The following is a 24,898-nucleotide window of genomic DNA, read 5'->3' as shown; positions in this document are numbered from 1 at the left end:
CTCAAAAATTCTGAAGCACTTTTGTTTTTGGAAAACTTTTGAGTACACAGGACTTTTTAGTTCCCAAGAGTCTCGGTTTATTCAAACAAGCAACTCGTTTCATTTCTACCCACAACATTTGAATCTACACTGTAAAAACAAGCTAATTTAGTCTTTACCAACCATAAAGTACAAATAAAGAGACCAAATACAATCATTTTGGGGCTGCAAAGTGCATATCATTGGCACAGTTAAAGTCATTTTAGTCAATGCTGGTCACATATAAATAACTCAGAAGGTTGTGAAAGGACAGAATTCCCCTGAAGTAGCAAATCAAGGAATACCGTGCGCGATTTTGTGATCCCCAAAGCTATGCTTGCCTGCAAAGTATTCCTAAAGAAATGACCTCATTGAGGCAGCTGTGAATGCACTGGGTGGTGAACACCCAATACCGTACTGTACATGGAGGAAAAACCCAGAGGAGAGAGAAGAGGTTCTGACGGGTCAGTGCTGGCTGACCCGTCGCGGACAGAAACCAGGAGGTGTCTGCAGCCCAGCATCAAGAAGGAAAGGAGCGGGGGCACTGTAAGCACTTATACTTCAGGGGAGGGAGAGGAAGGAGATTTCTGCTTCTGAGCAGGAAACTGAGGGTTTCTCTGCAGCTCTGATGTGCAAGGAAGCTCCGAGGAATCGACTGGAAGGCTGCCGACCGCTCGCTCCGCATCAGATTGTACAGCACGATGGTCATCAGTCTCGGCGCCGTTTTTGCGTGACAATTGACAATTTGCGTGTGTCAGTTTGACATCAGTATAGAAGAAACGTGATCCTGCCCAGACGTGGGGGGGGGGGGAATCAGGCATGTCAGCATGCAGAAAAAATGACTTTATTTGAGACGGTACATTCACTCATTTTGACTCAAATGATATCCTGATGTCCTAAATTTGATTTTTGTTTTCAGAAGTCAAAGAGAGAGAAACCATTATCACCCACCTAACTAACTTTGTTCACGTTTTTTTTTTTTTTTGGTCCACAGTTTTTTTTTTGTTTTTTTTTTTTGAAATTCTTGACCAATATAGTTTCTATACCTATAAAACATCCCCCGTTCAAAATTCATATCAGTGGCCTCATTTGTGCATAACATATCTGCATTTTCCACAATCATTATGGTGTATGGATGCCTGCTCAGAATACAAGATAATAACCAGAAAATGCAGGGTTAGTGTTGACGCGCTCTGTGGTCAGTCTTCAAAGGGGGCTCACAGAACGACCACAGTTATTTGTTTTTCTTCAGATTTCCTCCTTGGAAAACGCAACTTGCAGATTGTTAAATGGCAAATTCCACCAACGGCGTCTGCAGATGATGCTGGGAGACTTCTGAGAGTGCAGTCGGGTGGGGTGCGGGGGAGACGGCGGGACCTGTGGGGCGGGCCGCTCAGGCTGTCCCACTGGCGGAGTAGGAGAACTGGGGGAAGTGGGGTCTCCGCTCGCTGTCGAATGACTCCATACTATCGTCTGAGCACAAGAGGGAAGGAAGGGAGATCAGCGTGTGATGTTATGGAGCTCATGTGCACCAATGTGCAAACAGCAGCAACAACTCAGTAACCTAGCAGCACACCCATATCGTCTACTTTAATATAACAAAATCAATTGTTTTGATGTTTCTTATAAAGTCACAAACACTTGCTGCACCTTCTGCATCTCGACAATGAGATGACGCAAACAGAATATGGCACAATATATTAATATGGAGACAGCTGCGCACAGCTGCAGTCCCCGCATTAATATATTACGCTGGAAATGAAAAGAAAAAAAGTGTGCACGTCCGTGTGTTGCTACCTTGTCCGGGAGGTGTGATAGTGATGGTCTGTGCTGTGAACTCCTCATCAAAATATCGCGTGTCCGTCTCCGAGGTAACTTGGGGCTTAAACGGTGGGACCAGCTGTTGAAGCAGAGCACACACGGGGACATATCAGTCCTGTCCAACAGTTGTCCTCCTGATGACAATCTGCAAGGCTTCCCGGAAGGCATCATATACAGTAACGCATCCAGCCTGAGCCCCTGGTTGAATGATGCCTCTGAGTCGAAACTCAGAATCATCAAAAGGTGCTGAACCGTCATTTACCTCAACTTTCCTCTCTCGATCTTTACAAGGGGTTGAGGCAAAAAGAACAAAGTTTGTTGGGATCTACAACATTTCTATTTGGCTGAAATGGCATTAATGGACATAACGCACCACACAATGCGCATGATGATTACATTTTCTCAAGCCAGGTGGCCTCTATTTATAACATGGAGTAAAAAAGTAAAAAACAATCTAAACTAATGTGCACAATTCATACATGTTAGCAGTTTTGAGACCATATTTGTATTTTCCACACCATTTAGTATATATGGGATTATTACCGGAACAAGAAAGGTAAATAAAAAAGAAAATTTATAAACCAACCTTCTTCTCATAAACATCTTTCCATTCAATTCCTGCAAAGAACTTGTGCTGCATGATCTCCTTGGCATCGTCGGGCCCCCCTCCTAACCTAGTAGACACAAACAAAACAGAACTCTAATGTCACCTCCAAAAGGTTTAGCTTCCACATTCATTAAGTCGACAAAAGGGAATAAGTTTAGATTCAGCGGTGAAGAGACAGCATCAACAGGCTCCTCACCTCTGCATTGGGTCTTTCTTAAGAAGGCCGGAGAGGAGCGAGCGGGCCTCGGGCCCCAGTGTGCGGGGGAAGCGGATGTCTTCCATGAGGATTAGCTCAAACAGCTTCTCGTGATCCTGGTTGTAAAACGGCAGTCTTCCGCACATCATCTCGTACATCACCACGCCCAGACCCCACCAGTCCACCGCGCGGCCATAGTCATTGTCTTCCAGCACCTTGTTCATTAAAAAAACAGGCGAAAATAATAACACCGTTATTGCTGTTTCCTGGAAGCACATTAGCTTTTTCCCATTGGTGTTTTTCAGAATCTTGCAAAACACAGAAATGTAATAATCTAAAAACAAGTTAAGCTTTTTAAGTTTGATCAATTAGGTAGTGAATGGACCTCATAGGGCTGCTAATAGAGCAGCTTTTCAGGCTGAAAACATAAACCATCATCTCATCCCCAGCGCCGCTAAAATCACCTCCCGCCGCGTCTTTTGGAGGCAGACCCAGCCAACGCTGAGTCACATCTCACATTAGGAAGGAGGATAGTATTTCTCTGGAGTTCTGAATATTTAATCACCGCGGGGCCCTCCACCCATACACAAACACACAAACAAGTGGAGGTGAGGCTTGTATAAATAGGCAAATATGTTGCAGCAAACACAGGACCAATCATTCAAACAAAGCACTCAAATCGATAACTGCTAGTTAAAGGGAAGACAGAATTTAGCCATTACTTCAAAGTGGATGAGAGTTTGGTGCGTCAGTGTTTTTAAAACAGAGCAACTTGTTGCATGACTAATGTGCTGCCAAATTTTCTCAGTGTCTCTGAGGACCTGTACTGGATTTTACCTCGCCTAGTGGATAATGAAGGTGAAACCGAGACAATGAGAAGCAGCCGGTTTTCTCAGGCGTACCTCAAGCAGTGCGGTTTAAAGCAACCGGCGCCCAAGAACATAAACTTGGATATAAGAGCGCGGATAGATTTATAACATTAGCTTGATTAGATTACCTAGGCAAGTGCACAGAGAGGGTCCTGGAAAACAGATGGATGGATGTGTCCATAAAAGGAACAAAACCACGTGTACGTAGCCACGTGTGTCTGTGGGCATTCCGCCTGGTGCTGCTGTGAGTGGTGATCATCGAGGAGAGGGTTTGGGAGGGCAAGGGGAGTAACGTGAAGCCGGTGCGGGGCTTGGATTACTGGACCGTCTCTATTTCCAGCGCTGCTGTCGTGTGATTCACACCGTGCGACAGCTGGGCCTGCAGCTGCCCCATATATGTAGAAGAGCACCACAGCTGTGAAGCTGCCAGGAGCGCAGGAGCCAAGCTCATCCCTCATATACGTAACCAGGGCTGCTCGGCTGCCTGCTTGGGCCTTATCCCCAATCTAATACTGTTACCCTGCACCCAAAGGAGCCAAGTTATGGGGAGCAGAAAAGGGAGCAGCTAAAACCCAAATGCTTGCTGCTGCTCTAAATTTCCTTTTGCTTCCTTTACTCTCAGATTCTTGCAGGCGTTTATCTTCAAAGCTTGTGAATTCTGATCAGTGTTTTCCAGCCATTGTGTTTGCCAATAAGGGTTTTCTTCTTTCAAGTGATGAACGTAAAATGGTCCCACTCCTTAACTCATAGAGAAACTGGCCACCCCCCCACTCCTCCTTTGCTCAGGGTGGAATATTCCCAGACGTTACAGCATTCCTGTGCAGCACACACAACAAGGTCATTGTTTACTGCAGAACAACCTGTAACACTGCCTGGCCCGCACTCCATAGAGACGCTTGCCAGTGACCCTGTTGCCACGGCAACGCCCCCTGATGTCTCCCTGCTCTGTGCTGCTGAGGCTGGATCTATCATAGACGCTGGACAAAGTTCAGCGCACTAAGTTTAGGACAGACAGGTGGGGAAATGGAATATTTGATAGCAGTTTATGGCTGTAAAGGATTTCTGCTTTTTACCCAGCCCCAGATGCAAGCGGCCCTTGGCAGCGGCAGGGCTGAGCTGGGCGACTGAAAACAGCACCGAGGTTAGGTGAGCTCATGACGTTTCCAGCTATGCCAGGGGGAGGCAGGATGACTGAGGCAAAGGGGTTGTAGCGCCCCTGGTGCCACATAACAGCTGTAGCCAATGGGGTCATTTTCCTCAGTGGCAGAAGGTCATGTTTCTTGGGTCTCTGCCAGCCAATCACCCGTTTTCCTCCCCAGGCTAGCAAATTCCAAATGGAAGCTAAAAACAACGATACGGCAACTGTGTCAACACGGACACCCTTCTCCCGGAAAACATTTTTACAGCAACAGGCGAGGGGCAAACACTCGACTCGTTGCCAACACGCACAATGCGGTATCAGGTTACCAAGCCTACTCCAACACATGTCATACCTGCACGCAATGGGGAGTAGCCACACCCCTCTGCAGACTGCCCAGGGCACACGGCGCATTCATTAACTCGCAGACTTCAGCTGGAGATTAGAAAGGCATTTTGGGACAGCTGCCCTTTCCTCCACATGCTTCTCATCTGCTGATGTCCAACAACACACGCTGCATTTTTGCTTGGAATCCACCGCTGTCGCATGTAAGAGGATTTGCACGCATTTTTGGCACCCGCAAGTTGTTTTTAGACCTAATTGAAAATATCTCAAATTGCGCTTTCTTATTAGATAACACTCAAGCTGGGTCAATTATCTTTAAAAGAAAATAAGGAAAAACTGGGCATCAGTGGACGTCTGACCCTCAAAGTTTTACTTTTCTTTTAATTTGTCACTAATCTGTAAGAATTAATCTTAAAACCAGTTGGTTATAAAGAGGTGTTGGCATCAACTGTTCAAATAAACCTTGTAAATGTTACCTCAGGGGCTAAATACTCAGGTGTCCCGCAGAATGTCTTCATGGTGGCTCCATCTTTGATCCCTTCCTTACACAAGCCAAAATCTGTGATCTTGATGTGCCCATCTTTGTCCAGCATGAGGTTTTCCAGCTGAAAGAGAGGAAGAAAGTAAAGTAGATGTTTTACTATGTTTAAAGTAAGAGGGATGTTCAATAAATACAAAATGACAGAAAAGAGTAAATTAATTGGTTTCAATGAGGCTGCTTTTTAAAAATCAGTGAATTATGGTTTCAGATCCTCCAAGAATGTGTGAAGTTATGATTGAACCATGTGACTCTGAAATGTGACAATTATGCTAATTTGATCAGTAGTTGTAGTTTCCTGCGAGTCTGAGCGAAAGCCATATTTCACTAAATTCATTTTCCTTTTGTGAGATGTGACGTTACCATCTTTCATTTTAAGGAGAAAAATATAAATAGAGCACATCAGATTTCTGAAATCCTCAGTCCAAACTAAAACTCGAGTTAAACACCAATACTTCCTAAAACTTTGATAAAATTGACCGATGGCGAGATCTTTCATACGTTTGGGGTCATCAAATGTTAGAGACGGCTGAAGTTGCATGGCCTTTTAATATTAAAGTGTCCTCCCCCCTCCCTGTTAAAGTCACCTGGCAGCAGCAGCTCACACGTGGTCAACACTAGCTGCCCAGAGTCAGCACATCCTCCAGTCCTGCTACCCTGGCATTTTCAGGAGAACCCTAGCAGACTGGAAGCCTGCCGTATAAACTCCAGGGAGAAATGAGAGGGGGCGGAGAGACGGGGAATGCTGTGCTAAACCTGACTGGCTTTATCAGTGGTTTTATGGCTACAGATGCACACGGCAACACAGCCTCGGTCCAAAATGTCTGCAGCATCCACCTCTGAGCCAATCTGCAGACCACTGCATCTCAGTTTACTCTAAGATTATTGCCTTTTTTCCCCCTCAGTGCGCAAGTAGTGCCAGCTTATACCGCAGCCTCTGATAACTCAGCTGACATACAACAACAGAGCGTGGTAGTCTGGTGGTTATTTCTGTCAACCTGCAGTAGGTGCATGAACCCAGCCTCCGTTCAGCTGAACTGTGGCCTAGAGACTGATCTGTGGGAGCCAGATCAATAAAGCCTTCACTGCTGCAACTTCTGTAGATGGAAGCAAACCCTATTTATAGCCTGCCTGTGTAGAACTGAAGAGGGAGGGAGGACAGAGAGTAAGGAAAAGATGAAAGCTATCCGAGGACGCTTCTGCCAGCTTACCTTCAGATCACGATACACCACATTCCTTTCAGCATGCAGGTAGTCCAGAGCCGACACGATCTCTGCGCCGTAGAACCTCGCCCGCTCCTCTGAGAACACCCGGTCCCTTGACAGATGGAAAAAAAGCTGAGAGGAAGCAGGAAGAAATGATTAGAACATCAAGTGCACGTAGACTCTAAAAGGTTTTAAGCTTGTGATAAGTCTGATTTAACGGCAGTGGTTTACCTCTCCACCGTTTGCATATTCCATGACAAAACACAAGCGGTCGTGTGTCTGGAAAGAGTATTTCAGTCCCTAGAGAGAGAGAAGGGCCGAAGCAGAACTTTGTTATATTTATGGTAAACTCTACAGGAAGCTGACCTTTAAATTTCTGATAACGCGATGCTGCAAAAGTTCACATGAAGCAACATTAGCGTTTTATTAAAAGGTAATATAACAATAGTACAAGTTCCTAGATTATTTTGCGTGACTTCACCCACAGGGTGACAGAAAATGCACTCCCTGATAAAGAGTACTGATGTTTAACCAGGCTCTTCTATGAAAACAGCTCTTGGAAACGTTCTTGATAACTGGAGGCTCCTGAAGACCTCCAAATTACTGGACTAAGGACCGGTTTAGATAGATGTACAATGAAAGAGCTCCTTGCCGTCAAGAATGGATGCTTTGAGTTCTGGAGGACTCTGTTCTCTGTGAGTGTGTGAGCCACTTCATCCTGAAAACAAGCCAAACAAAAAGTGTCTGTATACAATAGCCAATCATTAAGGTGTCTATTACCCTCTTCCAGTATCTTGACCGTTCACTCACTTTTGCTACAATCACCTCCTTCTTTAGGATCTTCATGGCATAGTAGTGTCCCGTTGCCTTCTCCTTAACCAGGATAACTTTGCCAAAAGTGCCTTTTCCCAGGAGTTTGAGGTATTCAAAGTCGTGCATAGTCTGAAGTGCGAGAAATGAGAAAGCGGCAACTTGTTAAAAAACAGCAGCATTAACAAACTCATGCTCTAACTAGCCAGGACATCCAATTCCACTGGCAAAAACACAGAGGCATTTATAGCACTGTTTCACCCCTCGCGCAATTTCCACTCCTCTAATGGGTTGGCCTATATGTGGTTGTATCTCAGTTAACCTCTGAACCCGGCGCTAAAGAGAATGATGAAAATGGTTGTGTGGGGGACATCCAATCCTGTGGCCTTAGACCTTCATGACATGACACGTGGGGGTGTTGAAACCTTCTGGATATGCTATCTTGTGCTAAGCCACCCACGGCTGATGTTGGGAAAGTAGAGAAAAGACAGAAGTGTTCTAAGTGCAAATCTGGCAGAGTGAGATCAATGTGAAGACAAGGAAATAGTCAGGGAGCAAAGAAGAAAGCTTGCGTTAAAAATCTGTAGTAAAAGGCTTTTAGGCCTGCCAAAGTTGTAGCACAAAGAAGAAGCAGAGTGTAAATGGTTCATACCACTTTGTGTCTGATTTTGGTCAGGCAGACCTCCATGTCCATGGGGTCTGGAGAGGAGTCCATCATCTCCTCCTCTTGCTTCTGCAGGCCTTCAGCCACTGCTTGGATGGCTTTTGTCCATTCTTCCCTAAGGGAGGCACAGGCAGCAGAGATCACATCAATCACACAACTGTTCTCTTATCCACAGGAAAGCAATTTTAAGTGGGGGTTTTGCCAAAGGACCTGTAGCACAAGTGCATCGCAATTACACGTGGGAACCTCTCCATGTTGGCCCTTAAAATGCCACACTACTTTCCCACACGTAAATAATTAGTGTTTTTCTACTCAGAGGCAGAGGTGTGCACGTGTGTGAGCATCTCTCTTGCCTCTCCTCAGGGGTATCCACGTGGAAGGTGCGCTCGATGACAGTGGTCCACTGCAGGCAGCGGATGATGAATGTGTTGGGCTTGGGTCGTTCTGTCTTCATCAGCTGGCATTCTGACCACAGCCAGGGAGAAAGAGAAGGAAATGGTGAGAAGGGCTGATGTGTAAGGTAGCCGAGGAAGGAGAAAGACCCACTCTCGCAGCCATTTATCTTTATTGCCACCATAACAGACACTGTCGGGAAAAAGCAGGTGCACTTGGAAACCCGGAAAACGCTTAACACATGGCGTCTGATAATCGCAATGTTATCATTTCTTTATTAATTGCACTTATTCAATTATTGTTTTTTTTATTATTTCAGCTTTTTATTGTAAACTCTTGAAGGCATGCCTTAACTGATGGGAGCTTTAAATTTACTAATCTGCTTTAATTATAAAAACAATCTAAAGCCATCTTTTCCACTTTTTCTCAAAGCTCACGATTTTGCAGCAAGTGTCATGAGTGGTTTAAAAAACAATTACTCACGACAGTTTAATAAGCGAATTTAGAATGCAGAAATTTCCATCTGCACCTCCTTCGCATTAACATCTGTTCCCAAATGAAACATATCAGCAACTATGTCAGAACATGACATGAAATAGCCTCTATCTGATGGATGGAGGAGGGGAGAGTGGACCACCACTGAGATTCAACATGGCTCCATCTCAGTGAATCTGTAATCCAGCTGCAGCCGCCCCATCAGCGGTGACGTGCCATGTGTCCTCGGCGGCGGGGTCGCAGTGGTGCAGAAGCCGAGGCTGATGGAGGCAGAGCCTCGGAGCAAAGCGCAGATAAATACTCGAAATCAGGCAGCTAATAGCCACGATAACTCAAGAGTGTCAGAGAGAAAACATTTTGTTAAGCTAACAGTGTGCTGTCTAATTGCTGTGTTCAGTCATCTGCACAGCTTATCGCAGCAACTTTCATGATAGGGAGACGGAGTTGGCTGAGCTGCTCCGGGCAGCCTTTTGTTGTTTTGTAGGATAGAAAAAGGATTTAGGAAGGATGCGAGCAGAGAAGAGGAACGGCTTTTAATTTAATAATAGAGGTGGCAAATCTAGCACATTTAAACTTTACGGGAAGACGATAGCTGTACAATCAAAGCGAGAAAGTAGCTGACTGAAAACTACCCAGAGACACAGAATGCAGCGGTTGCTCTAAAGCAGATACCCACGTGCGACAGAGAAGTTATTTAAGGGGGTTTCCAGCTGGTCAACATCTTGCGGCCTTTCTTTGTAGCCGATGAAGGTACCATCAGTCTTCAGAAGAAAATACCTTGGCCTCCAGGTCTTGATATATTCTCCTAGTGAAAGGGAAAAAAGAAAGGGGACCTTTATGTTAGAGCAGATGATATAAGTGATTAACATTTTCTGGTGATTTCCTATTTTCAGTGCTTTGACAAACGTGCTGATGTTTTTATCTGAACAGTGTTTTCTGTTCCTTTGGTGCCTTCAGCCGCAACACCCGTGGTTCAAGCCGATTACTATTCTGCCCAATGGAGCGCTATAAAATGACCATCTTGTCACTGTCTTTCGTTTAAACCAAGCCAGCTGCAAGGCAAATGGTGGTTTTAGTAGAAGTCAGGACCCTTTCCACAGACCATATGTGCCGCTTCAAACAGCCGACTGCCAATGGCGATTTTAGGAGAGATTCAAAGGCCTGACAAATGTACTATACAGTATTTTCCACTCATGAAAGAGAAAAAAATAACCAATTATGAGTCAAAAAGAACTTTCTAAGACCTGAACAGATGAAAGATTGTGGAATTTTACATGTCTTAATGGCAAAACTTCCCTCTATTGTCACTTCATGCTTGAATGCCTCTATTTGAATTTTAATCTTTCCACCATTTCGTTTTCATTTCTAGACACCACCATAAATATGAGCCACACAACTGAATCTCTCGTTGACAGACTATACTCAATTTATTCTGGTGATGCTTCAGGAAATGTTGTGCCAGATGTTGGACAGACGGAAGGGGGAAAAAATGCTTACATACCATAGCAGAGGCAGACAGTGGAGATGGACGTGAATATTTATACTGGAAAAGTGTAATTTATTTTTAATTATGGAGCTGTGTATTAACCCCATGCAGGGCTGCAGCAAGCTGGCCTTAATCGCACCATTTCCTACCGAAACAGAAACGCGACGCGCGCGAAAAGAAAGGGCGTCTGTCAGCGGGAAGAGGAGGTGGGCGATTATCACTTTGACCTTCTGTTACTGTGCCCAAAACACACTCCTGACTGATGAAACTGGTAACAAACAAAAGACAAGAGGTAGCGCAGCTAGAAAATGTCTCATCCCCCCCCCCCCGGCTGATCATTGGGCTTCAGATTCTACCATTCTACTAAGTCTTCCCTTTTATTTTTTTTCTCAAGATAACAGATGGGTGGAAATTTCTAAAAAGTCATGTGCAAAAAGCACGTGAAATAGTGTAACCTCGACTGTCCCTGAACAGCAGATGTTGAGAGCATTATTAGACTTTTTCTCTGGTTTGCTGTTGTTTTCTCTAAAAATGTAATTTAGGAATTGGCCTGACATGTGCCTTCCTAATTGAACCACACACGAGCAGAAATCCCACTTCCCTCATGCCCGTTTTAATGTACCAAATGGCTGCAATGACTCATTCGTCTGTTTCTAAACTCCACGACTCAGTGATCAACTTCTACATTTGTCTCCTACACACGCGCGCCGGTGTATTTACCTCGGGCCCCTCGAGAGCAGCAGACATCCTTACTTCAGCACAAAAACACAAGTTATATGTTATTTAAGAGTGCAGGCAGCTGTGCAGGTTTCACTGGGTCAAATTAAGCCACTGTTCAACACAAAGAAAAGCCTCCTGAGTCGCCTTGTTTGCTTCTCAGCTGGGCCTCAGCTGGTGCCTCATTGTCATGAGGTTGCAGCTGACCTAAATCACCCCCTCCTAGAGTTCATGCCACCCAACAGCGAGTATGGTTTGAGCACAAAACACAGACAACATAATAAGGATCTACCCGACATTATGAGGCACAACACAACACAAACGCTTATCTCATCGACACAGTTTAGAACGTTCGAGTCGGCAACAGGAGCGCCGCAAAACAAATTATAGCGTTTTGTAATGGGGGAGGCAGGTGTTTATGTGCGCGCATGTGTTTGCTTGAGTGTAAATACACTTTTGTGGATACACTGCTTTGTCGGGAGGGACGGGTATTGGCGTGACATAGCGTACAGCGACGGTCATCTCTGGAGAAGCTCGGGGCTTTTTTACTGCCAGCCGCACTGACGCACGACACCTACCAGGATGAGGTCGGGTGGTCGCGGGTGACGTAGCAGCCGAGGATTCTGTCACTATCCCACTAGCCTCAGTCACATGGATGCGTTAGAACAAAAGCTGCTCTGAAGTCCTGGTGTGCTATGTTTAAGTTGCTTTAATGCATGATGTTCTGCGTGTTCTTCAGTTCATCATGGATTAAAAAAAAGTGCTACTGTGGTGTTAATCATGAACAAGAAATGTTTCCTTTGTTATCTTTTGTATGAAATCTAGACAAGTTTGACAAAAGGATGTGGCACCAAGACATGAAGCTACCCTACATCCGAAAAACACATCCTTACTTTAGTGTGTGCTCTTTCAAGATGGGGGGGAGACACTGCGTTTTCCCCCCATCTGTGACCAGAGACCTGATCACATGACAGAAGTGGAAGCAGCGATATCCGGACTGTGTGTCTCTTTTTGTCGAGAAAAACACACACAGCCCCCGAATAGTCTGCACTCTAAACACAACCAACAAAGATGACCCTTGTCTGCTTCCTATTTACACCCATTTCCTCTTCTTTTGCTTTTATTGAGTTTGTACCTTTCACACAGGTCTTTTTTAAAAGAACCTACATGATCAGAAAGTGAAACTCACAGCTGTATGCTGAAGTGTTGACTCAAATGTAGACAACAGCAATGCCGAAACAAAACGCTACATGCAAGTTAGGACTAAAAAAACAAAAAACCTCAAGAATATCCTGTGTACATGAACAGTGCAGACATCTGACAAAGGACAATGGGCCTCACAACAATAAAGAGATGTCTGCTTTTAAGCCAGTTCATCGTTGCTGATGCTAGCTCAACCCTTTTGATGTCAAAATGTTCCCCTTATCCAGGAAACGGGCCCAGCAAACAGACTGACCACAACCTACATCTGATAGAAGCTCCTTCAGCTTCACGTCAGCTTGCTGCTGAAACACAGACGCGTCTGTTTCTGACAGAAAAACTCGCTCCGCGAATGAAAGTTGCTCCAGTAAAAGTCGAACGTGACAGCAAACATGTGGCTGAACTCAGCCAACTTTGGGTGGAAAGACCAAAGAATAGGAAGACTGATTTGCCGCCAGATGAGAAATGGGAAAACAACGGGGGGTGAGAAAGGCACAGTGTGCTAAGTGCTGCGCAGGATGGAATGCTAGTGAGATAGATCGCTACATATGCTCCCTGCATATGTAGAACTGTCAGTGGGAGGGGGCTTGAACACAGGCAGAGTGTGTATGAGCCATGCATGCGGTGTGTGCATGGGAGGAGCTGTCAGGGCCTGATAGAGTGTCTTTACATGACAAGCAGCTGCTGAGGTCTGGGATCCACGCTGGGTAAAGTGGAAAATAATGAACGGAGAACCGCTGCCAAACACAACAGAATTCATCTTTATTTGCCAACTGCTGCATGTCTGTATGTGTGTGTGTTTGTTGCAGCCACGCCCTCTGTAACACTAACACACAAACACACACACGCACAGACACGCAGGCTGGGTACTGGGGGACAGGACAGGTCCAGCTGCAGCTGGATATGAAAGCGTGTTCTATTGTTGCGTTTGATTAGGTAGCGGTGAAGCAAATCATAAAGACTGTATGTTTCTCCGATGGGTACATGGAAATTCCTGCTTTGATGTTTTTTTAAGAATAAAATGTAAAATCGAATTCAAAACTTTTCATTAAGAGATGCTGGCGGATCCTCTGGCTCCAACAATAAGATGTTTCAATATTATTTTCTAGGCTGACTGAAGCCAGCTGCAGGTCAATGTGGCTTGAGTGGCTTTAGCAGCGCAGCCAGATGGGAACGTCAGAAAGACAAATCAATAAAAGCAGAAATGAGAAAATGTACAGAAAATGTAAGAGCGTGACAGAATATACGCCGGACAAGGGACCACCTTGTCCTTGTCCATGTTTACATGACAGAAAAAGTGATGCTGTGGTCCTGGCTTCAGTTGTTTCCTGTCTCTCAATAAGACGCATCTTACAGCTTTCGCTGGAAGCAACAAAAAGAGACGTAATGTCCAAATAAGGAGACAAAGACACCATCTGCCACCAACTCGTTCTCCCTTTTTCCTCTGTAGTATTTGAATTAGATCTTTTTCTTTTATAATGAATAATATTTAGATATTAAGGGCATCCTTCTGGCATTAAATGACCTATAATCATAAAAATAAATGACACGTGAATGAACGTGTAAAGAAACCAGCAGTGCGCAGTGGCCGGAACCATGATAGGGTCAGATAAATGCACCTCTCAGTGTTTAGCACCCAGCGGTGGGACTTCCTGAGGGTGCTGCTGCTGGGTTTTGTCCCAATCTGGCCATTCATGGCTCGGTGTTAAGAGGAAGGGAGCCAGTGGTAACTGCATGAACCGTGCATGTGTCTGAGTGGTGAGAATCGGATGAGAAGGGGAGTGGGGGGAGGGGGGTTAGGCGGAGGTTGAGGATTAGGGAATTAGAACTCCAAAGCGAGGGAGATGGGGAGGGGGACGCGTCTTTTGTTGGTTTTTCCTCAACCGCCCCCGCCCTCCCTTCGCCCTTTTCTGCCGGGGTTCTGCGTGTAGGCTGCAGCTGCAGCCTGCCACCCTGTGCCCTGCATCTTAATGAGCCCCAGGCTGCCCACTCCAGAGGAGAGGGGGCTCCTTGATGCAGAGGTCTCCACAGAGTCCCAACACCCACAAACTACACCCTCTGCAACATCCCCTTCTTTGAGCAGCAGTGCTCCTCGTGGGGCATCTCGCGAAAGCAATCTGCAAACGCAGCTGACCGGATAAATCCGGGCCCTGTTAATTCAACGTGCCGTAACCGTTACATAAGATGCTACAAAACGCTGTTAAATAGGACATTTGTGACAACTAGTCACCATAGCAACCAAGATATAGCATGAAGATCTGAACCAGGATGGTGTCATCTGACTTTGCTTTGCATTAAGCAGAAGTGATGATTCTTCATCCAACTTTATCGTTCGCGTGTCACATCCGACTGTCCATCCCCACCACACCCAAACCCACGCCCCCCCCCCCGTGTCCTCCTGACATCCCTGGTCGAGACCCTTTTATTTACCCTTTTCTGCACCATGCAGCTGGATGGGGGTGGGGGTGGGGGGGTCAATTTTCAGGGCTTTGGCAGCAGCATCAACAGGTTATGGAAAAGAGCTGAACTGGCCTCCACTCACTCTCCCTGTATTACTGTGGCTGGTGCTACTACCCCAACCCCAACAGGAAAAAAGCAAGGGGGTGGAGGGGGGGTGCAATGGAGACTGCCCCTCTTTCTCACGCTTGTAAGAAAGCCCTCAGTTCTTCTCCGTGGTGAGTGGCACCTGCTGATTACCATAGAGGCACTGTGGGAAGTTCCCCCTTCCACACTGTGGCAGAGATTTGCCCCCGTCCCTCAATAAATAAGCAAGCAATGGATTAGTTAACTAGTTTAATACACGGTAAACAAACAAATAAACGAATGTCCGGATAATACTCACTCCTGCTCCATGGCATTGCGTGAAGGTATATAAATGAAAAATATATTAACATTCCAACCAAAAAAACCACCAAAACACTGTGACCAAAAGCAAAAAAAGATGCACTTGGATGACAAACAATGGGCATGAACAGAAAAGAGGAATAATAGGAGAGAAGGAGAGGGAGTTGTGCTGAGCACCACAGTTGTGGCGAGCAGGCGGACTCTGCACAGCAAAGTAAGCACACAGCGGGTTTTCCAGCACGGAGGCGAGCACTGGAGATGCATCAGCCTCCTGGTCCCCGCCACCAGTCCTGCTGACAGATGCACCCAAGTAATTTACTTCTCTCCACCACATTTAACAGGAAGACTGCTTCCCATTACCCAGGGCAGGGGGTCTGCTGGCTTCCTGGTGTGACAGCCTCTGCTTCTGGACGCTGCCCACAGGGGCTCTATTCCCAGGTGTGCCTCACACTTTAACTTCCACCACTGTGAACAACTTGGTACTTTGAAAATGTCATTTAAAATCATTATTGAAAAGAGTTTTGTTTTTTTTAATTAATTGACACAAATACAAATGCTATGTCATGATCCTCCTCCTCTGGTTGACTGAGGGAAAAACTGGAAGACATAATGATAAACTCCACAGTTTATATAGTTTTCCTTTCATAAGATCCTTTAAGTTGAAAAACGTGTCTTTGTGTCACATTACTCTGTTAAACATCTCCTTGGGGAAAAAAAGATTTTAGCATCAAGCTAGGAAGTGAGCAAATGGGAATCAATGAGTCTGTTTGTGTGCACAGCAGCGATTATGTACAGCAACAATATTTAGCTGTGGAGGTCCCTGGGTGAGTCAGGAAGAACGACCTGAGGCCATCAGCACTGCCGCATCATGGGACGCTTTTAATGAGATGTGTCTGCTCTCTTCGGGAGGATCCACAACTTTTCCCTACTAGGGTTATTAATGGAGTGTTGAGACAATAAAGTTTTGAAAATACCAGCATGTCCAAATACCCCAATGAAAAACCATTTTCTGCATCACTGACCGCTGTGTCTGGGATTTCGTATCGCTCACGCATGCTTTACCCTCCCCCAACCTCCGCCTCAGTCTCAGTCTCATGCACTTTAACTGGACCACCAACAAGGTTTCACTTGGAGGAGCAGCAGCTCAGATCCCCCAGCCACATGACCAGCAAAGGAGCCAATCAGGTGATGAGCCCCAAACCAAACCATGACAGGGTCTCTGTGGCACGTTGCGCCTAACATCCATTTTCTCTCTCCCGAAGGTTGCCTGGGTCACTGAGCAATGTTCTGGGAACATCAAAAAGATGCTGGACTTCTGTCTCTCCTCTTCCCCATCGCAGCTAGTGCACCCTCTGCCGTCGCCTCCCCCGCCTCGAACCCCCACCCCCGCATGCGTCCAAGCCAGCTGAGCGTGCCACCCGAATCCAACAGTTGTTTCGGAGTTCGTTAGCCTAACGAAGGGGCTGGCTCTTTATACTTGTCAGAAAGCAAATGACTCAAACAAACAAGGGCCGTGAAGGAGGGGAGGACAAGCCGGGCGCTGTTCTGCCGAGCTTCACTGGGTTCTTGGCCGCAGCACTTCCCTGGAAACTCAGGAACCCACAATCTGCCTCTTTGATGTCTGGCGATGCTTCGGTTTTGATGGAAACTTTGGAAAAACATACTTAGAAAAAGAAATAACACAGTGCCCCGACTCTGTGGCCACTAGAGGCCGTAGGCACATAAAAAGGACTGAACGAGAGTATGGGTCATGTCTTGCTGACAGTGTGACTTCTGAATGAATATGCGTCGTCCACATACTCACATATTTGCATTCCAAACCCGTCCTTCCAAAAAAGACAACCAAGATAACAGACCTGACACTCGGGCAGACCAGACTCAGCGCCGGAGAGTGAGGCTTTAGCTTAAAGTCAAAAGGTGTGTCCTTCAGAATGAGATCATTTCACTGAGCAAGCCTGTCTGGAACAAACGCACAGAGCGCTCCATAGAAGAAGGTCTGGAGCCCTAATGACAGATTAGCTCAGCTGGAAGGTTTAGACGCGGCGCTCGTGCCACTTCCTGCAGCTTCCATGGAGCCTACAAACACACGCAGAATGTGACTAACCGGGCAGGAATCAGAGAAAGTGCCTGTCACTGCTGTGAAATCATTGCTCTTGCTAAATCATGTATAAAAGATGGAAATAAAGAAGTCAACTTTTGGGCATATTCCCAATTGACTGTTTTGACAGTAGTGTTGAGGTTTACCGGTAGATATACTGAGCTCACGCACGCAGACACATATGGAGAACTCTCTTTTGTAAAACATCCAGTTGGTGTTTTGAGCGTACACATGGGAGTAATGAGCACACTTAGAAGTGCCATAAGCCATTTATTATTACGCCCACATGTAGATGTGAGTCACTTGGTTGGCGCCAGCACGCAAACAAACTCCACTGTCGGAGCAGCTCAGGATGATAACGTCCACGCAGGGGCTACCTGACCGGGCTGATGGACAGGGAGCAGGGACCACGGCGGAGTCGCCTTCGGTGCCGTGGCTCTGGGGCAAAGACCGCATGACCGTGATGTGACACTAAAAACCTTCCTTTCGAGGAGGCAGGTGGACGCCTTCCAATCCAAACACAGAAACTCTGGGTGACATTTCGCAGGGCGCATCTGCTGCAACGATATGCCCACTCGCTATTCCTGAACAGTGCGGTTTTCTCTATTAGTCACTATTTGACTACTCTGACAGTTACATTTTACACCGTCCTCTTATCAACACTTCCGTTGTATTTGGAAAAATGGACCTGTGCCAGTGTGGGGACGCGATTAACACAATGGGAAATAAAGAAGACATAAACCAGAGATAAAGACAGCAAGGTCACAGAGAGAGGCTGTATTAAGTTGTGAAATGTCAGTTAAGCCCACAAATAAACCTTTATCCTAGTTGTCCATCTTCAAAGGAGAATTTGCACTTTCAACACTTTTGATTTATCCTTTCCTTCACTGGAAAATCTTGGGCGTGTCCAGCTGAGACAAACCAGGCTGACCCTTTCCTATAACAGCAGCCTGTTATGCTCAAGCCCAAGTCATGAGAAGGGGGAGCGAGGACTACCACACCACAGCAGCACACTGTTCCTGCCAGAGTCCCAGGACTCCCCTCATAGTGACCTGCTCCCATTACCTTATCCCCTGAGTCACAGTCTTCCTTTCCCCTCTTCCCGTAAAAGTCTGGCTCGTTGGCGCGGAGCCCCGTGAGCCTCCATTGGTTTTGGAGATGTTTCTCATCCTACTTTGCTTCCGTGCTGGTGGAGGCGACGATGGCGTGGGTTCCGTAAAGCAGCCACAGTTTGAAGGCAGTGTTTGTATGCACACATAAAGCTGCTCAAAGCCAACAGGTATGTGAGGAATGCCTTTTCGTCCAAACAACAGGACTCACACCCGACAGAGCCGTGCCATGCCACAAACTGGGTCCACCAGGGGCCGTGCAGTTGGAGGACTTTTAACGTTATAAAATGGAAAACAGCCTAGTTAAATAAAGATAGCCAGTGATCAATTACACCCTGTACTTCATTCAGGCATTTCTGCAGTTCTTAGAAAACAAATGTGCAAAGGTGCTTTTGAAACTTGTATTTATTTTTCCTAAAGCAAGTGAATAAAAATTCTCAGGTATCAGTTTCTGAATAACAGAAAAGCTTTAATAAATCATAAAACATTAGAATTCAGCTCACACCTGTCTCACGTGCAGCGAAATGTCCTTTAATATTAAAAATAAATCAACTATAAAGTACTATCTTTCTGTGCACATACCTCTTTTATGCAGCCATCCCTCCTTGACAATCACCACATTGGTCATGTTGGTGGGCAGGGTGGAGGATCCAGGTTTCCCACAAGGAGAGCTGCAGCTTTGTTTCCCAAGTTTGCTTCCCTCAGCCCTGTGGAGGAGCTTGAGACGGGGTCCTGGGGTTTACAACCGCCTCGTCACCGGTGGTTACCTATTAGTGGAAAAAGAGTAAAAATTAGCCTCAAATAGAGGTGAAAGATTTTTTTTTCCACCTGTCTGATCATTAACCCCCAGGTCAACACGGCAGAGGAGACAGATAAATTGGACTTTATTGTCCAGTTAGCGTGTTAAAATCACAGTTTGAATCTTTTACATGTAGCACCTGCAACCTTGGATCCAATGTGTGTGTGTGTGAGCCTTCAATTTGGACATTCACAAAGTAAGGTGTGTGATTTTTCTAAATATCAGATATATATTACAGGGAAACAGACTGATTTTTTTTTAAATGATCTAATTCTTGTAGTTCCTTTTTCTTGATAAAAGTCTGCAGGCCTGTTTTAGACGTGCCTTGACCATAACTGTACCTTCAGCTTCTTTAGACGTCAACCCGAAAACAAATAAAAAGAAAAATTCTAAAAATAAGGAAATAATCATGCTGAGGTTACAAGGCCTCGTCCAAATACATACTGAACATCAAACCCCACAACATATTGACATACAACGCGACACCATAGGGTGATAAAGATCACACGCTCGGGGTAAAAGTGCTGAAACGGCTTCTCGATCGACCTTGCGGTTAGTTTGTTGTCTAAACAAACAAGTTGCAGGGACTGAAATGTCTATTCTGATGAACTGATTAAAAGTCTTGAGAAAGTAGATAATTCCTGTGTGATCTATATGAACGATGATTTATTTGCACCTGGCCTGTGGTGGAAACGTTACAGCAAAGTGCTGGTGTGTATAGGACGACCTAGTAACAGGAACAGAAAAACAAACTCTGCCTTTACAGCTCGGCGGCATGTGTGTAAGGGTGTAAAGAAATGTGCTAATTTACACACAAGTACAGATCAAACCAGACAAACAACTAGAGTCAAGATGTGTGATTGGAAATATGGCCAGAGGGCACTGAAAATCATCTGATGGGACATCAAACGGAGCAGAATTCCCTCACAGATTTATCGGCTCTTCTTCAAATGCAGCTACAAAGCAACCTGTGGGCCATCAGGACCAAACCCTTGACTTCTTCATCGTTTTTACCATAAAGACGCCATTGAATGCAGGGCAGAGGAAAAGACGATCAATTTGCACACTTGTTCACACAAATGTCACATAGTGCACGCCGTAATATCTGACAACTGACTCCAATCAATGCCCCCACTACTGCACAGCCATCAAAAGAGAGCTCTGTCTGAGTGGCCTCATCCAGCGTAAGAGTGGGGACAACAACAGGAAGTGGATGTGACTATTGATAGACTTCGTGTCATATTAGAACGCCCTCAGGCTCCAACACATCTGTCAGCAAATGCGCCATCAATGTGCCTTTTTCTGTTCACTTCCATCAATAAAGAAATGCAGGTTTATTATTGCTTCTGTGGTTTTTTCCCTTTCGGACGGTTGCGGCGCTCAGGCTGCGGGCGCTATTGGAACTAAAGATCACACAAACCGTCCACATATCTGACAATGCGCTCAAATAAACTTTAATATACACTTGCAGATGTCTGACAGACAAACTGGGGTGAACGCATGTGCGCTGGAGCGGTCCGGGAGCCAAAACAGAGCGCTGTTTTAAAGGGAGCGACCTGTTGCTTCTGTGGCCTGTGTGGAAAAGCTGGGCCGCTGCCAGTGCTGCAACCAGCAGCCACTGAATGAACCCAGTACCCTGTCTGTCACATGGTTCTGAGGGCCACTGCCTGCCCCGCTGTCAGTGGTGCTTTCACTCATTCATTTCTGGCTGCGCGGCTTGGAGGGGGCATTCCCATTCAATGCAAATGGGCGTTGTGAAGATGCCACACAGTCATTCCGTCTCTGGGACACAAACGACAGAAAATCACCACCGTGTGATTTCCTTCTTTGCAGATCGATTCACACGACACTGTTTTTGCTCTATTTTCTGTCTCTAGAGGGTAAACAAGGGAGGAAAGCGTCTGCCGCGCAGCTAATCATATTAAAATGCTCAAACCAATTAAATGAAATCAAATAGGCTCACCTGCCGCTCGACAACAGCCCCCGACGTGACCCTGGCTTTGTGTTCAACTGCCACAATAGAACCAATAACAATTTTGATCTGCCATAGTGGGAAGTTCCTCTTCTAAGTTCCCACATAACACGTCACTTATAAGGATATTGCTGGTAGACGTATGAGAATAAACAGTGTCGCTCTGACACTTTCAAGTGAGGGAGGCTAACTGCGAAAACACCTCCCTAAATAAGCCCCTCGACCATGGCGTGCTGCTGGAGAAAGCTGCGGTCCAAAGCAAATGTCAAGACATAATATTTAAATAATCCGCCTGTCTTGGGCCAAATGGGGAGCTTTTACAGCCGGAGCTGTAGGTTAGCTCACCCTTCGCTTTTGTAAGTCTTTCATTTTTCTACAGCGATGTAGAAAAACACCGTTTGATTTGATTCTTCGCTCAATTTCTCCTGAAGCCCATGTTTCTTCCAAAATAGGTAACAGGAAATGAAACCTAAAAGCACAGCCGGAAACACACAACCAATCACGACAAATGCTGCCCGTCCAACTTTGGCATAGGATCCACGCCGCTTATGTCATTTTACCCTCAGACGGTGAATTGATATCCCTCCATCACCAATAGTTTTAAACCAGCTTCATTTAAACACACTTTTAATTTGTCATTTTATGTTATTTAAGCTCATAACAGAGAGATAGGTTTTAGGCTGCCGTCTTCTGTTTGATGACTCCGGGGGCAACATCATGTGATGAGGACACCATGATGAAAAGTACGTCCACCTCTGTGATGAACCATCTAAACTTTAGCCTTTAGATTCTAAAGGCTCTCTGGCACAGGCGGGGAAATGGGCACAATACGTCTGTCTGTGTACAGGAACAGCAATTTCCAGCATTCCTTGAATTCTGCACACGTCTGGTGGCACGTTTACGTCAAGGGGGCTCTGAAGGAATTGGGTGGGAGGTGACTGGCTTTTTCTAAATAAAAGGGGGGACAGGCGAGCAGTCACAGGCTGCATCACTGCACCAGCTTGTTGCGTCTTCCCCGGGTCACATGCCAGAACACACAGACAGACAGACACACACACACACACACACACACACTACTACAGACGTGGTCTCATGACTGATAAAAACATTTGGACACCGAAGGCGTTACAAGCAACACGCCCAGGGACAATGTTCTCTCTCCAGCCCCTGCATGCACATGTAATCCCTGCAAGTATCAATGGCGAGGCTGCACGAATGGCCACGACAAAGACTGCACAGGATGAAGAAAACCCCTTCCACACACGCATGTTACTAATGCACTGCCCCCATTTTGGGGTACATGTCCTTAAACACAGACCAAACTCCACGTACGCTGGTCCTGAGGCCTCAAGATGCAGCAAGTCAACAAATAAACAGGTCCAATGCTAATGCAGAGCAACAACAAGCTAGCAAAGCGCCCGACCTCTGCCTGGATATCAATTTCCCCGGTATATCCAAGTAAACAATCGCAGTGATGGCTCATAACAATAAAAGAGCTGCTCTGTGGTTGAGCTCATTTGTTTTCATTTGCCTGCAGGGCCATAAAGTAGCAGCAAAAACAACTTTCTCTTGGAGGTGGACTGTTGAAAGTAACACGGCTGCAGATCTTCTGGCCCGAGGGATTTCTCCAAAGTGGTCATTGTCAAAAATGAATGGTTAACAACTGCGGAGAGAGCCGTTGTTTTTTGTGGGAGGGAGGGGGTGCTAACAAAAACAACGGTGCGTTCTAATTTACAACAGGACGTTTATTATTTAAAAAAGAAAGAAAGAACGAAATGACCGCCCCGGCGAAATGAAGCCCGGAAAGTACCTCGTTTCAGGTTTGCATTTAGCGAAAGAGAAGGATATGGGGCCTAGCAGGGCAGCTCGGGTGAGAATAACCGCATCCCATGTAAGTACAATGGGGACCTACCCTGTCTAGCTGTCGACCTCTTGTAGTCTAACCGTGCGACGGAAGCGCGGACGTTTACCTGGGCAGGGATTCAACAGCGCGTCCGTTTCATTCTAGGGAGATGTTTCAGCGGTATAATAAGTTGATAAGTCCTTCAACAATGTGGACAAAAGTGCTCTCATTTACTCCGTTTCTTTGCCTTTCTTCCACTACACCTCCCAAACGCGCTGTCTGCAATGCCTCTGTGGCGGCCCGCTCTCCCGGGTCCTAGAGCCGGCCGGGTTCGGGCTCGTCAGACGGCCCATTGAAAAATCCTGCGGCGCTGCTGCGAGAGGCTCGTTCGGGGCTGCGTGGCCTTGTTGAACCCAGTGTTTTATCTGCGCCGGTGCTTTCCAAGCGGAGGCCCCGGGACCTGCACAGGACCTTAAAAGATTTCTAGCGGATCTCCGCGCAGGCCGCCCCCGTTCCTCTGAGACGAGGAGTCACTTTGAGATTAAACTTAGTAGGGAGGGGAAAAAAACAATGTTATAGATTGTATTCAACGTTTATTGATCCACGTGCACATTTTTAAAAGACGCACATAAAGAGTAAAACAATGCAAAATGATGCATCGCTTTTGCATAGGAATGCACAATCCTTTTGTAATATCAAAAAGAAATGGTTAATTCAACTACAAGATGAAAATCCAATACATAAAGCACACTGTATCTGATGGAAGCCCACTGTTTGGCTGGTCAGTCCTCCATAGGATGCTTATTTACTCCTTTTGCACCGATCTTCTGAGCTGTTCTCACAACTTTGTCAATAAAGTTGCAGCCCTCCGCAACTTCTACACAAAGTCCGGTGAGTGGAGCTCAAAAGGGGACCGGAAATGAGCTATCAACATCTGTAACAGCTCTTCGGTAGGCGCACCAGTCTTACTTCAGACATCTGGAGCAACAGAGCCTCAGATGGATCTTCTTACATCAGCAAAGATGAAAAAAAACAAAACACCTAAGACACCATTAAAGGTAAACATATGCTGTATTTGTCACATGCTCAGTTAAACACAGTCAAACGTTCATATTTAATAACTACATTATTAAATTGTTTAACGCTGTGGAAAATTGCTCACACTTCCCAGTCTCCCATGTTGGTTGGGCTCTAAATCTTCGATTTGTGTCACTTCTGATGATTTATTGAGGATTTACAGACGCAAATGACCACAGTGGTAAAGTTTGATGATGATTGGATGATAAGAATCGTTTAATAAAGTACAGCACACATTTGTAATCCAACCTGGTATCATAAATTCCGATTATTGTTTCCGTAGTTATTATGATTATTAAGCATCTCACCTGGTAGAGGGGAAAAGGGGGACCTGTTAAATGTCTAAAACATTACAAGACGCATTGTAAATCTACAAATATAACATCAAACACACCGAGGTTTATGAGTCAGCTGCTGACTGAAATGTGGTGAAAAAAAGGCTTTAACACGAAGGGACTTTTTAGTTGTTACGCCACCTGTTGATTGGGATTATTTAAAATAAACAGCCGCTTGAGTCACAAAGAGCACCCTGCCAGCAGGCAGGAGTTAAACCAGTTTAGGGCAGGTACAGACATGTTTCACCATCCTTCCCATTAAATGCCCTGAGCTTTGGTCTAGACCAGTCAGATGAGAACTGAGTAGACTTGCAGTGTT

The 24,898-nt window shown here is 45.8% G+C and overlaps 1 protein-coding gene across 4 annotated transcripts; it reads right to left on the bottom strand.

Moving 5' to 3' along the window:
* Window positions 1–53: 53 nt before the first annotated feature.
* akt1 (v-akt murine thymoma viral oncogene homolog 1) lies at window positions 54–23,575 on the bottom strand. 4 transcript variants are annotated; one of them, XM_011616448.2, is made up of 14 exons: window positions 23,237–23,575; window positions 19,136–19,320; window positions 9,776–9,904; window positions 8,565–8,676; window positions 8,200–8,326; window positions 7,548–7,679; window positions 7,390–7,455; window positions 6,969–7,037; window positions 6,744–6,869; window positions 5,471–5,599; window positions 2,643–2,857; window positions 2,426–2,513; window positions 1,816–1,918; window positions 54–1,491 (listed from the first exon to the last, which is right to left on the bottom strand). In XM_011616448.2, the coding sequence occupies exons 2-14, from the start codon at window positions 19,179–19,181 to the stop codon at window positions 1,412–1,414; spliced, it is 1,422 nt and encodes a 473-aa protein (XP_011614750.1). In that variant the 5' UTR covers window positions 19,182–19,320; window positions 23,237–23,575; the 3' UTR covers window positions 54–1,411. The 4 variants fall into 4 exon arrangements, with proteins under 4 accessions (XP_011614750.1, XP_003962479.1, XP_011614755.1 ...); XM_003962430.3 differs by having other exon boundaries at window positions 23,295–23,575; XM_011616453.2 differs by having other exon boundaries at window positions 23,402–23,575.
* Window positions 23,576–24,898: the final 1,323 nt, after the last annotated feature.

The sequence above is a fragment of the Takifugu rubripes genome, chromosome 2 (assembly GCF_901000725.2).
Source record: "Takifugu rubripes chromosome 2, fTakRub1.2, whole genome shotgun sequence".
Lineage (NCBI taxonomy): Eukaryota > Metazoa > Chordata > Actinopteri > Tetraodontiformes > Tetraodontidae > Takifugu > Takifugu rubripes.
The sequence above is the reverse complement of the archived record's forward strand: the minus strand, read 5'-3'. Positions and strand labels throughout refer to the sequence as shown.

What these genes read in the sequence shown, in the direction of transcription:
- akt1 (XM_011616448.2), bottom strand. Translation starts at nt 19,181, where the DNA reads ATGACCAATGTGGTGATTGTCAAGGAGGGATGGCTGCATAAAAGAG. An exon ending in AATATGCAAACGGTGGAGAG is followed by an intron (nt 6,870 to 6,968) that starts GTAAACCACTGC and finishes GCTTCCTCTCAG; the next exon opens with CTTTTTTTCCATCTGTCAAG. An exon ending in AAGATGTTTATGAGAAGAAG is followed by an intron (nt 1,919 to 2,425) that starts GTTGGTTTATAA and finishes CTGCTTCAACAG; the next exon opens with CTGGTCCCACCGTTTAAGCC.